Source organism: Hakea prostrata, chromosome 9 (genome assembly GCF_041222555.1).
Source record: "Hakea prostrata isolate BN-2017 chromosome 9, UWA_Hpros_2, whole genome shotgun sequence".
Taxonomy (NCBI): domain Eukaryota; kingdom Viridiplantae; phylum Streptophyta; class Magnoliopsida; order Proteales; family Proteaceae; genus Hakea; species Hakea prostrata.
The window spans coordinates 28698755-28712083 of record NC_142608.1 but is presented as its reverse complement, the minus strand read 5'-3'; the positions used below and the strand labels follow the sequence as shown (position 1 = coordinate 28712083).

Below are 13329 nucleotides of genomic sequence, written 5' to 3'. Positions count from 1 at the left end.
CAGCTACAGTTGCCAATTCTTCCCAACAAAATCGTCTATTGCCTTCCCGTGGGCTAGCATATACAGCAGCAAAAATCCAAGGAATATTATGTTTATCCATAATTTCGAACAAAAGGAATTAGGGGTGTTCACGAAGTAACTTCACCTTCAATTCACTGTTTAAAAAAATGCACCAAATTCCCCCTGCTAGACCTATTGCATCACTCCGATAGCTAGCAACACCTTTCATTTTCTGTATAACTTTTGCTGCTCTTTCACCACTTATTCGGGGCTCCATAATTACTATGCAATCTATATTATAAATACTTCTGTAATGCTTAAGAGCAGAGGTGAAGGCTTTACTCCCTGCTCCTCTGCAGTTCCAGCAGAAAACTATCATTAAAAATCAATTATTTCGGGGGATCTCCCCATCTATCATCATCTCTTCCCTAATAGCGGAAATATCTCCACTGCTTTTTTCACATAAATCATCCATCCTCTGATCCTCCAAGCATGGTTCTTGGCACTGATCCGGTGGCTTCCCATGGTCCCTTAATATATTTGTTTTCCTTCCTTCCTGACTCCGCTCTTAAGGCAGAATTGGTTAGTGTTGCATTTTGAATACTCGGATTTTGATTTTCCTGATTTGAAGGAGCTACCACTGGATTATTGCTTATCACTCGATCATTGTTGTCCTCATTTCCAATCCTGAGTTTTGCATTCGTTGAAACTTCTGGTATCCTATAGGGGTGCTGTGTTTGAGACTCTATAATTTCTTTTTCTGGCACATGTCTCTCAAATTGATTACCATCCAATACCATATTATAATCCTTATTGTTTTGTCTTCTATTCTTCACATGTCTGTCATGATTCAAAGAATTTAGTTGCTGGGATGAGACCACATCAACTTCCTTAACTACATTAGGATTTTCTCCCAATATATCTTGGTTATTCTCCGTACTAAGGGCCATGAATCTTGATCCAGATATCACTCTTCTAGCTGAGTTTCCGCCTGCCACAAAATTCTCTACCCTTCTATCACTCCCACCGACTTCCCCTCCTCCCATCATTTTCCTTTTGTAACGTGGTTTTTGGGCGATCATCCATGATCCACAAGTATCAAGAGGAGGGAGATTGTTTCTACTTGTAGCATTGATCAGCTCTGCTTGGGCTTCCTCTCCTTCATTAGTAGTAGGTTCTATTATATCCTTGTTTCTTGTAGATGGACATCGATCTTGATTATGACCGAACTTCCCACACTTGAAGCACAACAGATGTAGCGATTCATAGAGGATTTGGTGTACTCTTCCTTTCCTTCTGAATTTAGATAATAACGGTTTTTGCAAATCTATCTCCACACAGACCCTTGCAAACCTTCCTCGTGTGGCAGCCTCCGTAGTGGAATCAATTTTAATAACCTTCCCTATCCTTCCTACAAGATTAGATAAGAAGTGTGTATCAAAGTAATCAATTGAAACTCCTGGGAACCGTACCCACACCACTAATTTTCGAACCTCTGCTTCTACTGGGTTAAAATCAGGTTCCCACTTTCTAATGGAGAGATAATGGTCGCCAACAATCTAAGGACGCGTAGTTAGCACTTTCCTGTAGTCTTCCTGTGCTCCAAATTTTGCAATGAAAAATTCATTCCCTATATCAATTAGGTCTAGAGAGCCTACCGGTTTCCATAGTGAAGGCAAACGCTTAGATAAGAATAGGAATCCCGTTGATCGCCCTACTAATTTAATTATGAGCGATTGTTGCCAAGGAGCTCGTAGCCTCTCCTTTTCCTTTTTTGATAACACAATTGTCGGGCATAATTTCTCTTCCTCATTAAGAATTTCTTCATCAATCTCCTCACTATCCATCTCCCAATCCGAAAGCCCCTCATAGGAAAACCCATCTTTGTCATATCCTTCGTCTTCCATCTTCGGGTCATCTTCCATTCGAGTGGTGAGTCTTGAGCCTCTAACCATATCGACATAAGAACTAGAGGAAGGAGAAATCCATGCGTCTCTATCCGTGTCAACCTGCGAACAAGGAGAAGAAGAATTTTTTGGATCATCCCCTTGGCATGGTTGTCCACGCTTTACTTTCTTGCTACTTCTTTTCAATTGATCGAGTTCCTCCGTCGAAGCACCAATCACCGCTAAGCTCTCTTCCGATATCATCGCTAAAGGGTCCATTGAAGCCACTCCATGCAAGGGTTTAGCGAAACGCTAAACCCTTCAAAGGCAAGAACTTTGAAAATAGAAGGAAGACGAGACGCAAAAACCCTAGGGTTTGCAACAGCAGACCCAACGAAAGGAAGAGTCTCGGATCCTTCTAACTTCTTTAACTTTCCTTCGCTCAGCTATTTTTGGATGATCGCTTTCTAATCGTCAGAGCCAACTCAAAACCTGGAGATGAATTCTCTAAAACTGATTTCCAACTAGAATCGGTTCAGACTTAATGATGAATCTCCGCTGGAGAATATCGAATTCCTTTCTTCAAAACCCTATATAAGTTCTTGATGCTTTTCGATCCGCTTCTTCTTTACTCCATAGGTATGAATCGCTGGATAGGGTTCAGTTTTCGGTTTCTAATTTTGAAGATCTGCTTCCAAGTCTGAATTGATGGGTTCTGCTAAGAAAACGATCAAAGACACTAACTAGCAGAGCGTACCTCACGATGCTTCTTCAGATGTACTACCGGTTAGATGAAGTTTTAATATACCTTCTCTTGACGTGAAACGTGGGATGTAAGCGGTTGAATTCAAGCTTTAGGGATGTAAGCGGATTGAATTCAGCTTGGATACGATAGTATTAATATCCAAAATTGAGTTTAATTATCAAACACGTTCGAATTGGGATGTGTAAATTTGGAGCGGAATTCGAATTTGTAGATGGGATGTGTAAATTTGGAGTGGAATTCGAATATGTAGTTAATCGGATCTTTGGATAATATCTAATCTAATTTTAAAATAATTGAATAAATAAAAATATCTGATGTAGTTGAGTTTTAATATTTGATTAGGGTAACAAATATTAGAGCAGAAAAAATAATTTTAATTGACAAAGGATAAACAAAAATTAACAAACTAGATGGGCTGAAGGATAAAGAATGGTTAAAGATCATAACTCTTTTAAAAGGATATATTAGAGGCTTATTAAAGGCTCAGAAGTCGCTCTTTCTTCCTCCAAATGTTAATGAAAAGTATTGCAATTTTACAAATTAGAATCGAACGATGAACCCTCAACTTCATGAGCATTCACTTGGGGATTCTAGTAACAGTTTCTCTCTCTTCTTTTTTTTTTTTTAATAAAGTTATCAGGCTATAAGATAGGGAGCTCCCTATTACAATTGATAAATTAAAGACACTTTAAGCCTTTAATTATTTACATTTTCATGGATGATTTACTAGAGACATTGAAAATGAGGTTTCTCGACATGTTTTTTGGGAATTTGTTTTTTGATTGGGAACCTATTTAAGTGGGGGCGAAACTATGACCAGTTTACTTGCGTGCAAAATGTTATAAGATGCTTATTTTTCGCTTTTTGAAAAATTACCCATTATCTATAGTTTTTCTGTTAACTTTGAATGCAAAATGGCATATTTACCCCTGTGTGGTAAATTGATATTATTGCCCCTTTGTTCTTACTCTCATTACCCAACTCTTAGGTGGTGATACAGGAAAAATATGAAGAAATCGGGTTCACATTCGGTTCAACCATTGACCCCGGTCGGGAACAATCCGACCATTTTAGGTTCAAACGAATTAGGTTTGAAGGTACCGTACTAAGAAAGAAACCTTGCACGTTTAGGAGGCAAGTCCACGTCCGGGATTCTCGGGATGGATAACCCACCAAGTGGCGGTTATCAGCACTCGCGGAAGCAGACGATCGTGTCATCAAGGGAAGAAGTCCATTACCCCACGAACGAGGCTAACCGTCAAGATCCGACGGTCACCAGAAGAAGGCTCGAACAAGTTCAACGGACAGGATTAGAAGGTAAACACTATATAAGTCGTAACCTACGTACGAAGAAGGTAACTAAATCGTATTCATACTTTAGCTCAACAATTAACCAGAGTCTTGGTGATCAATTCATTAACTGACTTAGCCTTCGAAGGTGGACTCCTGACCCCCACGGTCGGGCCACAAATGACGATTGTTTTGCAGGTCATTCATCAGTGATCTAAGGGCTGAACAAATTTTGGATGCATCATTTGGCGCCGTCTATGGGAAACGTTTTAAAAAGTCAGGGTTACCAAGTTAGCAGCAGCAGCTGTGGCGGCTCAATGAGAGTCTAGCATTCGACTTCTAGAAGGGAACACTCCAGAAGATATCCCTGAAGGAAGTCGTGCTCGTGAAGTATGTGAAGATGGAGGATTGGGCGGTAATGAACACTTGAACCCCCCAAATCCTCTCCAACAACAGTTGGATCAAATGCAACTCCAGTTTTTGGAGATGAATCAGACACTTCGTATGCTGGTCAGATAGGTGGTGGCTCCTCAGGCTCCTAACCAACAGGAGACTAGAAGGCCTGCGAGAGAAGCAGAGATGCTTATACAGCCACTGTGAGGGGATTCCCCACAAGGAGATAGGCAGCCGGCAGGAGGCCAAAATTATGGCTTGAATCTGCGGGGGGATTCTCGAGGACGAAGTAGGGAATTGAGAACTGGGATTTACCCAGAAGGGGCGATCGGCGTGAATAACCGCAAGTGAGCCGAACCCGGTTAGTAATGAGGTTGGGTCGAGGAGTACGGACTCATTCACCAACCTCCAGGCGTTCGGGACGGGAAAACATTCGGATCAGTGGTGGACGTTCGGTCCACATTGGTCAAGAGTTTGCTGATATCAATCAGAGGTTGGGACAGCTTTCTTGGGGTAGGATGACCGATGACATTTATTTGGTCATCAGAAAGACCCCATTCGTTGAGGCTATAGCTGGATTCGAGTTTCCTCACAATTTTCGGCTCCCAACCTTCTCTTCGTTCAACAGTTCGGGAGGCCCCATTGCCCATATCAGTTATTACCAGTAGACTATGGCCGTGGTAATTTTGATGAAATCCGTTGTAGAGTGTTCGGTTCCTCTTTAACTGAGGCGGCACAGAAGTGGTTTTCAAATCTTCCTTCAGGAAGGATTGTCGATTTTGAGGAATTGGCGCGGAAGTTTATCGGTCGTTTCTCGAGTGGAATTCAAATCAAGAAGACGGAGGAGACTTTATTCACTATAAAGCAAGGGAAGAATGAGTCAATTTGGGAGTACCTGAAAAGATTCAACATGGTCACTATGGAGATCGAGAATTTGGATAAGCAAGTAGCTAAAATTGCTCTGTTCACTGGACTCACAAACCGGAGGCTTCTGGAGTTACTACTTCAGGACATGCCAACAACCTATGCCAAATTGGTGCAAAGGTGTCAAAAGTAGGAGGAAGTGATCGAGATTCTAGATGTGCATCAGGGAGAAACGAAGACCTCTACCAAAGAACAGAAGGCTCTCGAAAGAAGGCAGAGGCCTAAGCAGCCCAATCATGATCGAGCGAGAAAGCTCCGTTCAGCATGGAGGCAATGTTCTCCCAATCAAAGCGAGTATACACCATTGAATACTCCTCGATCGAAGATTCTGAACATCATCAAAAAACAAGATATTTTGAAATGGCCACCAAAGGTCATATCCAAATCTGAAGAGCGTAACATGGAGAAGTATTGCCGTATTCATAAGGATTACGGGCATTACACCAATGATTGCAGGCACTTGAAGGCCAACATTGAAAGATTGATATCTCAGGGGCATTTCTCCAGTTTCATCAAAGGGCGACAAACGTAGCCAAGAGTTGCTGTCGAGAAGAGGGACCGTTCGGGAAGCCGAGAACGACGGGTTGAGGTTCCCAAATCAAAGAAGGGAAAGGAGGTGATCGATGCTAGCCGATCTCCTATCCTAATTATATTTGGGGGACCCGAACTGAAGTCCCTCAGAAAGCTGAAGGCCAAATCTAAGTTCGTTGGATTTGGAGAAGTGCATAAACAGAAGAGACCGAATGATGATAGTTCGATCACCTTTGATGATGAAGACAAAAGAGGTGTATGTACACCTCATGATGATGCCATAGTAATCAAGGTCGAGATTGGATGGCGGGAGGTGCATAGAGTACTGGTTGAGATACAGGATCTTCCGCAGATCTTTTGTCCTACGAAGTTTATCAGAAACTAAAAATCGAGGACTTGATGGAGCCATCGTCCACACACTTATATGGTTTTGTTGGGTCGTCGGCCATAGCCGAAGGATCAGTTCAATTGGATCTTTCAGTTGGAAATTTCCCCAAGGAAACTACTATTCGGGTGAATTTTCTGGTAGTTCGGGAGCTTCCGGCTTATAATATCATTCTTGATAGGCCATCCCTAACAAAGCTAGGTGTGGTAGTCTCAACAAAGCATATGAAGATCAAATTCCCAACTGATAAGGGAATCGGTCAGGTATCTTCTGATTAAAGAATCTCCCGACAGTGCTATGTGGTGTATCTGAAGGAGAAGGAAGGCCATGGCATTACCGATTGAGATACATGACGATCGGAATGAAGAAGAGATACAAAGGCCTGAACCGGTGGAGAAGTTGGAACGAATCCAGCTGGATCTCGATGATGAAAAAAGAACGACTCATATTGGATCCGAACAGCTGGAGGAATTCAAATCAGAACTAAAGGATTTCCTTTGGAAAAACAAGAATGTATTTGCATGGTTTGCTGAGGACATGCCAGGAATAGATCGAAAGGTACCAGAACACAAGCTTTGGATAGATCCGAAGGCCAAACCAGTGGTCCAGTGGAGAAGGAACTTCTCAATGGAAAAGCACGAGGCTATTCGAGGCGAGATTGAGAAGTTAAAGAATTTAGGGTTCATCGAGCTTATTGAATGCCCGATCTACTTGGCCAATGTGGTAATGGTCAAGAAGGCAAATGGGAAATGGAGGATATGCACTGATTACACAAACCTCAAAAAATCTTGTCTGAAAGACTGTTATCCATTGCCTTGGATAGATCTTTTGATAGATGCCACAACAAGAATATGAAACTCGAGTTTCATGGATGCTTATTCGGGGACAACCAAATTCTCATGAATCAGGAAGATGAAAAGTTCACTGCTTTCATGACCGATCGTGAAAGTTTCTACTATAAAGTCATGCCGTTCGGCCTGAAGAATGCAGGAGCAACTTATCAGAGAGCAGTAAACTAGATCTTCAAGGATCTGATCGGGAAAAACATGGAGGGCTATGTGGATGATATGTTGGTAAAGAGCGTGGCACGTTCGGGGCATATTGCTGATCTAGGAGAGTTATTTTCGGTGTTATGAAAATACCAAATGAAGTTGAACCCGGAGAAATGCGCATTCGACGTATCCTTGGGAAAATTCTTGGGGTTCATGGTATCTCAAAGGGGTATAGAGGCTAACCCATCCAAAATACAAGCTTTGATTAACATGGAGCCTTCAAAGACCGTTCGGGATGTGCAATGCTTAACAGGAAGAGTAGCTGCATTGAACCGCTTTATATCACAGTCGGGAGAAAAGTGTCTCCCTTTCTTCAAATCTTTGAAGGATTTGAGGGGGAGCAAGGAGGCCCGATGGACTGACGAGTGCCAAAAGGCGTTCGAGAACTTGAAGAAACACTCGGCAGGCCACCTCTCTTATCCCGACCGGGGAAAGGAGAAACCTTACAAGTCTATTTGGCAACGTCTCGCTCGGTAGGGAGTGCAGTTCTTGTTTGGAAGAAGGAAAGAAAGCAATAGCCAATCTATTATGTTAGCCATATGCTCCTTGATGCGGAAACGTGGTACTCCCAAATCAAGAAGCAGGCGTTGGAGCTCATGATGGCGGCTCGGAAACTAAGGCCATACTTCCAGGCATATCCAATAGAGGTATTAACTACTTTTCCTTTGAAAAAAGTTCTTCATAAGCCTGATTTGTTTGGAAGGATGCTGGCATGGTCGGTTGAACTTGGTGAATTCCAAGTAAATTTCAAATCCCATACGGCAATTAAGGCTCAAGCATTGGCAGATTTTGTCATGGAAACTATAACTCCAATAGAAGAAGAATCTGAGCCGAGTATCCCAACCATATGGGAGGTATACGTTGACGGTTCGAGCAATAAGCATGGGGCTGGAGCGGGGGTCTTACTCAAGAGTTCCGCAGGTTTTATCATTCGGTATGCCTTGAGGTTTGCCTTTGAAGCAAGCAACAATGAAGCAGAATATGAGGCTTTGATAGTTGGACTCTGTTTGGCTAAGGCCCTGGCAATAGCTGATGTAACTATCTTCAGTGACTCACAGCTGATTGTCAATCAAGTGCAAGGAGAGTATGGCGTCAAGGAGCCCCGATTACAGAAATACCAAGAAATCGTGCAGGCATTGCAAAAGGAATTCAAAGATTTGAAAGTATGCCAGATCCCGAGGAGGGAGAATACAATAGTGGATGAACTCTCAAGATTGGCTAACGCCAAAGAAAAGACGCTCGAGCCTTCGATTTATATAGAAGAGTTAGCACTCCCTAGCAATCAGGAAAATGAGGTATCCTATATCAAAACCGAGCGTTGTTGGATGGACCCAATTGTGGAGTACCTTCGGGATGACAAATTGCCAGAGGACGCAAAAGAGGCCAGGATGGTTCAGATACGAGCATCAAGATTCACCATGCAAAACGAAAGGTTATACTGAAGATCTTATGCAGGGCCACTCTTTAGATGCTTGGGCCCAGAAGGATTGAGAATCTCTTTGGCAGAGGTTCACAAGGGGATCTGTGGGGGCGCACATGGGCGGTCGGGCCTTGGCTCACAAAATCCTCAGGCTCGTGCTATACTAGACAAAAATTCAAGAGGCTGCAATGGAATATGTTCGCCGTTGCAACAATTGTCAAATCCATGCAACAGTATCAAAAAGGCCTGCGGAAACCCTGACTCAATTCTTGATCCCATCCCATTTGCAATGTGGGGAATTGACATTATGGGTAAATTCACTAAAGCATTTGGCGGACGGGAATATCTTATTGTGGCAATCGACTATTTCACAAAGTGCGAGTGGCAAACCCTCTGGCAGCAATTACTAAGAAAAGGGTGGAAAACTTTGTACTAGAATCTATAATTCATAGGTTCGGGATCCCAAAAATCATTGTTACCGATCACAGTACACAATTTGACAATCCACAGTTCGAGCAGTTCTGCAACACTGCAACACTTACCTGATCGAACACCTAATGTCATCGGTGGTGTACCCACAGACTAATGGCCAGGTGGAAGTCACGAACCGAACACTGCTGGACGGAATAAAGAAAAGACTCGAGTCTGAAAAAGCTTTATGGTCGAAGAGTTACAAAACGTTCTTTGGGCGTACCAAAACATGGTTCAAACTCCCACTGGAGAAACTCCCTTCAAATTGGCATATGGATTTGAAGCATTGGCACCCATGGAGATAATGGCGGGAACACTTTGAGAAAGAGAGTTCGAGGAAAAGGTGAATGAACAAGGATTGCTGGACAGTCTCGACTTGTTAGATGAAATTCAGACAAGAGCAATTGTCTGAACTCAACACTACCAATGGAGGATATCATCGCACTATAACTCTCAAGTAAAGTTAAAGAATATAGCTACTGAGCACGAACTAGATCGGTCGTGGAATGCAAGGCACTTGAAGAAATACTATCCGTAGGGATTTAACATTTCCGTTTATGATATAGAGTCTTTTGCTTATTTAATGCAATTTCCAATTTCAAACAACAAATCTTTTGATTGGGGGCTACATATCAGTACTTGAATAATGTTGGTACTAAATCAAAAGGCTTCGGTTTAAAACCCGAATGAGACCTTCGAATGCCTATAAAAATTCCATGGAATTTATAAAGGTAAAAGGCTTCGGTTTAAAACCCGAGTGAGACCTTTGAAAGCTTAAAGAAATTTTAAGGAAATTCTTAAGTATGCTAATTACAAGGCATTGCCCGAATAAGTCCTTAGAAAGCCTAGAAGGATTCTTAGGAATCTCTAGGTAGAGGCATCGGTTTGAAACCCGAGTGGGACCTTCGAAAGCTTAGAAGAATTCTCAGGAATCTTTAAGTAAAGGCATCGGTTTGAAGCCTGAGTGGGACCTTCGAAAGTTTAGAAGAATTCTCAGGAATCTCTAAGTAAAGGCATCGGTTTGAAACCCGAGTGGGACCTTCTTAGAAGAATTCTCAAGAATCTCTAAGTAAAGGCATCGGCTTAAAACCCGAGTGGGACCTTCGAAAGCTTAGAGGAATTCTCAGGAATCCCTAAGTAGAGTTTTAGTTACGACCGAATAAAATTTTGCACAACTACAGTTCCAACCAACTAAAAGGAAAAATTCTAAGGAATTTTACAAAAGAAGGCTTCGGTTAGAAACCTGAACACAAGACCTTCAAATACCAAGAGAGTGGAAGGATAAAGGATAAAGGATAATTCTTTATTTCTTTAGTGACTAGAAGGCGTCAACCTTTACAAAATTAAAAGTATTCCTTTTGAAGGATACATGTGAAACAACAGTTGACAAGACTAGTTTCTTCAATTGGTCAAAACGGTAAATTCTGAGTATCATCATCGGTGATTGCAAAGAGTTTTGTAAGCTTCCATTTTTCGAAGGAGAGTCGGGAAGAAAAGCCAAAGCAATGAAATCCAGCCCTATCCTAACCCTAACCCGACCCGAATCCCTTGGTTTGTAGGTCCGAAGACCCGGAGTAGTGGAAGAAGAGACTTGTGGGCCCTCTTGGTTGATGATTCGTGTATGACTCAGTGTAAAATCCGGCCTTATCCTAACCTTGACCCGGCCCGAATTTTATATTGTTGCAGGTCCGAAGACCCGAATAGGTGGTAGAAGAGACCTGTGGGCCCTCTTAGTGGATGATTCGATGCTTGATACAGAGCCTATGGACATTGACAATGATGCCCCTTACTTGAGCCCATTGTCAGTGTTGAGTGAAAATCTGCGCATCGATGAAGATTGAATTAGTTGAAGCACTTCTTGGAACCCCGTGATCAATCTGAAGGTATTTTCTGAAACTAGACTTGTTGATTGACTTGTAGGAGAAAACCCCGCTCGATTTGACCCTGTATAGCCTCCTGAATCCACTCTTGAAGTTGCTGTCATGGCTTGGTCGACTGTTTGGTCGATTGACAGTCGACCAGCCAGTTGACCAAGAGTAATGGAATTCAAAAATTCACTAAATCACTTCCCATTTTGCCCCTACCTTTTTGGAACTCGTGAATGAGGACCTAAACTAATCATTGGCACTCTAGAGCTCGAGGTTGGACACTCTCTTGGGCTATTCCTTGATGTTTGGGAAGATCTTTGACTCCAATCATTAGTGTATACATTAATCATCAACTCAAGGTATGATTTCTTCTACTCTTCTTCTAATCTATTCTTTTTTTTCTATCAATTGATGATCTTGAAACCATGGCTGAAGTGCTGCAACCTTGCAAACACTTAACCATGAGTTTCCCCCTTTCAATTCCTTGATCCTTCCCCACTCATGCTATGTTATGATTCAAATGAGATTAATTGCACTCCATCACTTTGATTCTATTCAATTTAACCAATTTTGATTCAAATCTGACATGTAGATGCATGTTAAGCTTAGACTATAATGAAATTAAGATTCTAACTTGATTCTTAACACTCATTTGATTGATTCCCATCATCCTTTACAATTTCTATCAATCCCAATTTAATTCTTGTTAAGTATCATATAGAACCTAAGATTTCGATTTGGGCATTTTTGATTGAACCGTTGGATCATCATGAAAATTTGTGTGTAGTATCGTCTTACTGTTATAAACATGCCCTCCAAATTTCATGACGATCGGAGCACCGGAAGGGTAGTTTCGGATCAAGTTTCCATTGCTGTCCTGTAGTTAACAAGTCTTGGTCGACTGCTTGGTCGACTGACAGTCGACCAAGCCAGTCAACCAAGAGCTGTTAAGACCCCTGTACTCAGCCGAATTGATCCGTTTGAACCCCGATTCAATTGCTTTCTTCTCTGACATTACTTGTATGTTATCTAGGGTATCAACACTGATTTTGGGACCATACTTGGTGATCATTAAATCTATTTACAACTTGATTAAGGTAAGGACAATCGTTAACTCAATTATGTTAATTATACCAACATGTTTACATTATGGGAACTTAATGGTTATGTTCAAATGAGTATTCCTTACTATACATGACTGTTATATGTTTTCTTATCTGTAATAGAATATTATATATCATTTAGAATGTCATGTTCAATTGTACTTTATGATTTTATATGTGATCAATCATGTTATGATATGTCTTGCTTATATGATGAATCGTTGATTTAGTATGATATGATGAGATTGAGCTTGTGATTGACTACGTACGACTTGGGATTGGGAAGTAAACCCAACGCGGAGAGTCAGGATTGCTATACCGAGGAGGATTATGGTGCGTACAAGGGTTAGCCCCACCTTAGCGAGGGAGTGGCCACGTTGGGTTTACTTCATCCACACTTTTGAAGAAGAAATCATTAGGATAGAAGAAACCTATGTGTAGGCCCCATTTCCTTGGATGACTGTAATCGTTTGGATATTCTCTCTCTCGTTCTTATGGATATACTCATTACATTGTTTGTATTCGGGATGTATTAACCACTTTTCCGCTATTGTGAAGGAGTGACTTCTGATCACTCTTTCTCTTTGTGATTTTGTCATTTAGAAGTTGATACTTAATATTTCCGCACTCTGATTTATTATCTTTTCTTATTCAATTGATCTATCTATTGTTTACTTTATACATTGATTATATTGTTCATGATTATGTTATCGTGTATGTGGGAGGCATGGCCACTCGATCTGGATCTTCAGGCTGTGGATCACATCCCGGGTATGCTAGATAGGATACCGGCTGGGTGGATGTGACACTCAGAGCCTATGGATATTGACAGTGATGCCCCTTACTTGGATACATTGTTAGTGTTCAGTGAGAAACTGCACCTAGAAAGGGGGAAGCTTCGTTGCGTGATGCGCTTCGGATCTTGTTCCAAAGGTATTTCTCTAATCTAGACTTGTTGATTGACTTGTAGGAGAAAACTCAACTCAATTTGGATCAGTCTGGCCTTCCAATTCCCTGTCTGAAGTTGCTGTTCAGGCTTGGTCGATTGGCCCAGTCGACCAGCAGATTAATAAATACGAAAATTCTAAAATTCTTGATTATTTTAAGCCTACTTATTGGGACCTCGTGAATAGAACCCTATTCTAATCATTGGGACTCCAGAGAACGAGGAGTGACCTTCCCAAAGCCATTTCTTGAAGTTGGTGAAGATCCTTGGTCTCAATCATTGCATTCCCTCTCC

General features: G+C 41.7%; 1 protein-coding gene across 1 annotated transcript; it reads left to right on the top strand.

Annotated features, from left to right (window-relative positions):
* Positions 1-7931: 7931 nt before the first annotated feature.
* Positions 7932-8669, top strand: LOC149005089 (uncharacterized). Its single transcript, XM_089135790.1, has one exon. The coding sequence runs from the start codon at positions 7932-7934 to the stop codon at positions 8667-8669; it is 738 nt and encodes a 245-aa protein (XP_088991916.1).
* The last annotated feature ends 4660 nt before the right edge of the window (positions 8670-13329 follow it).

Excerpts from the sequence above, each read along its gene's own strand:
- LOC149005089 (XM_089135790.1), top strand. The coding sequence starts at position 7,932 with ATGCTGGCATGGTCGGTTGAACTTGGTGAATTCCAAGTAAATTTCAAA.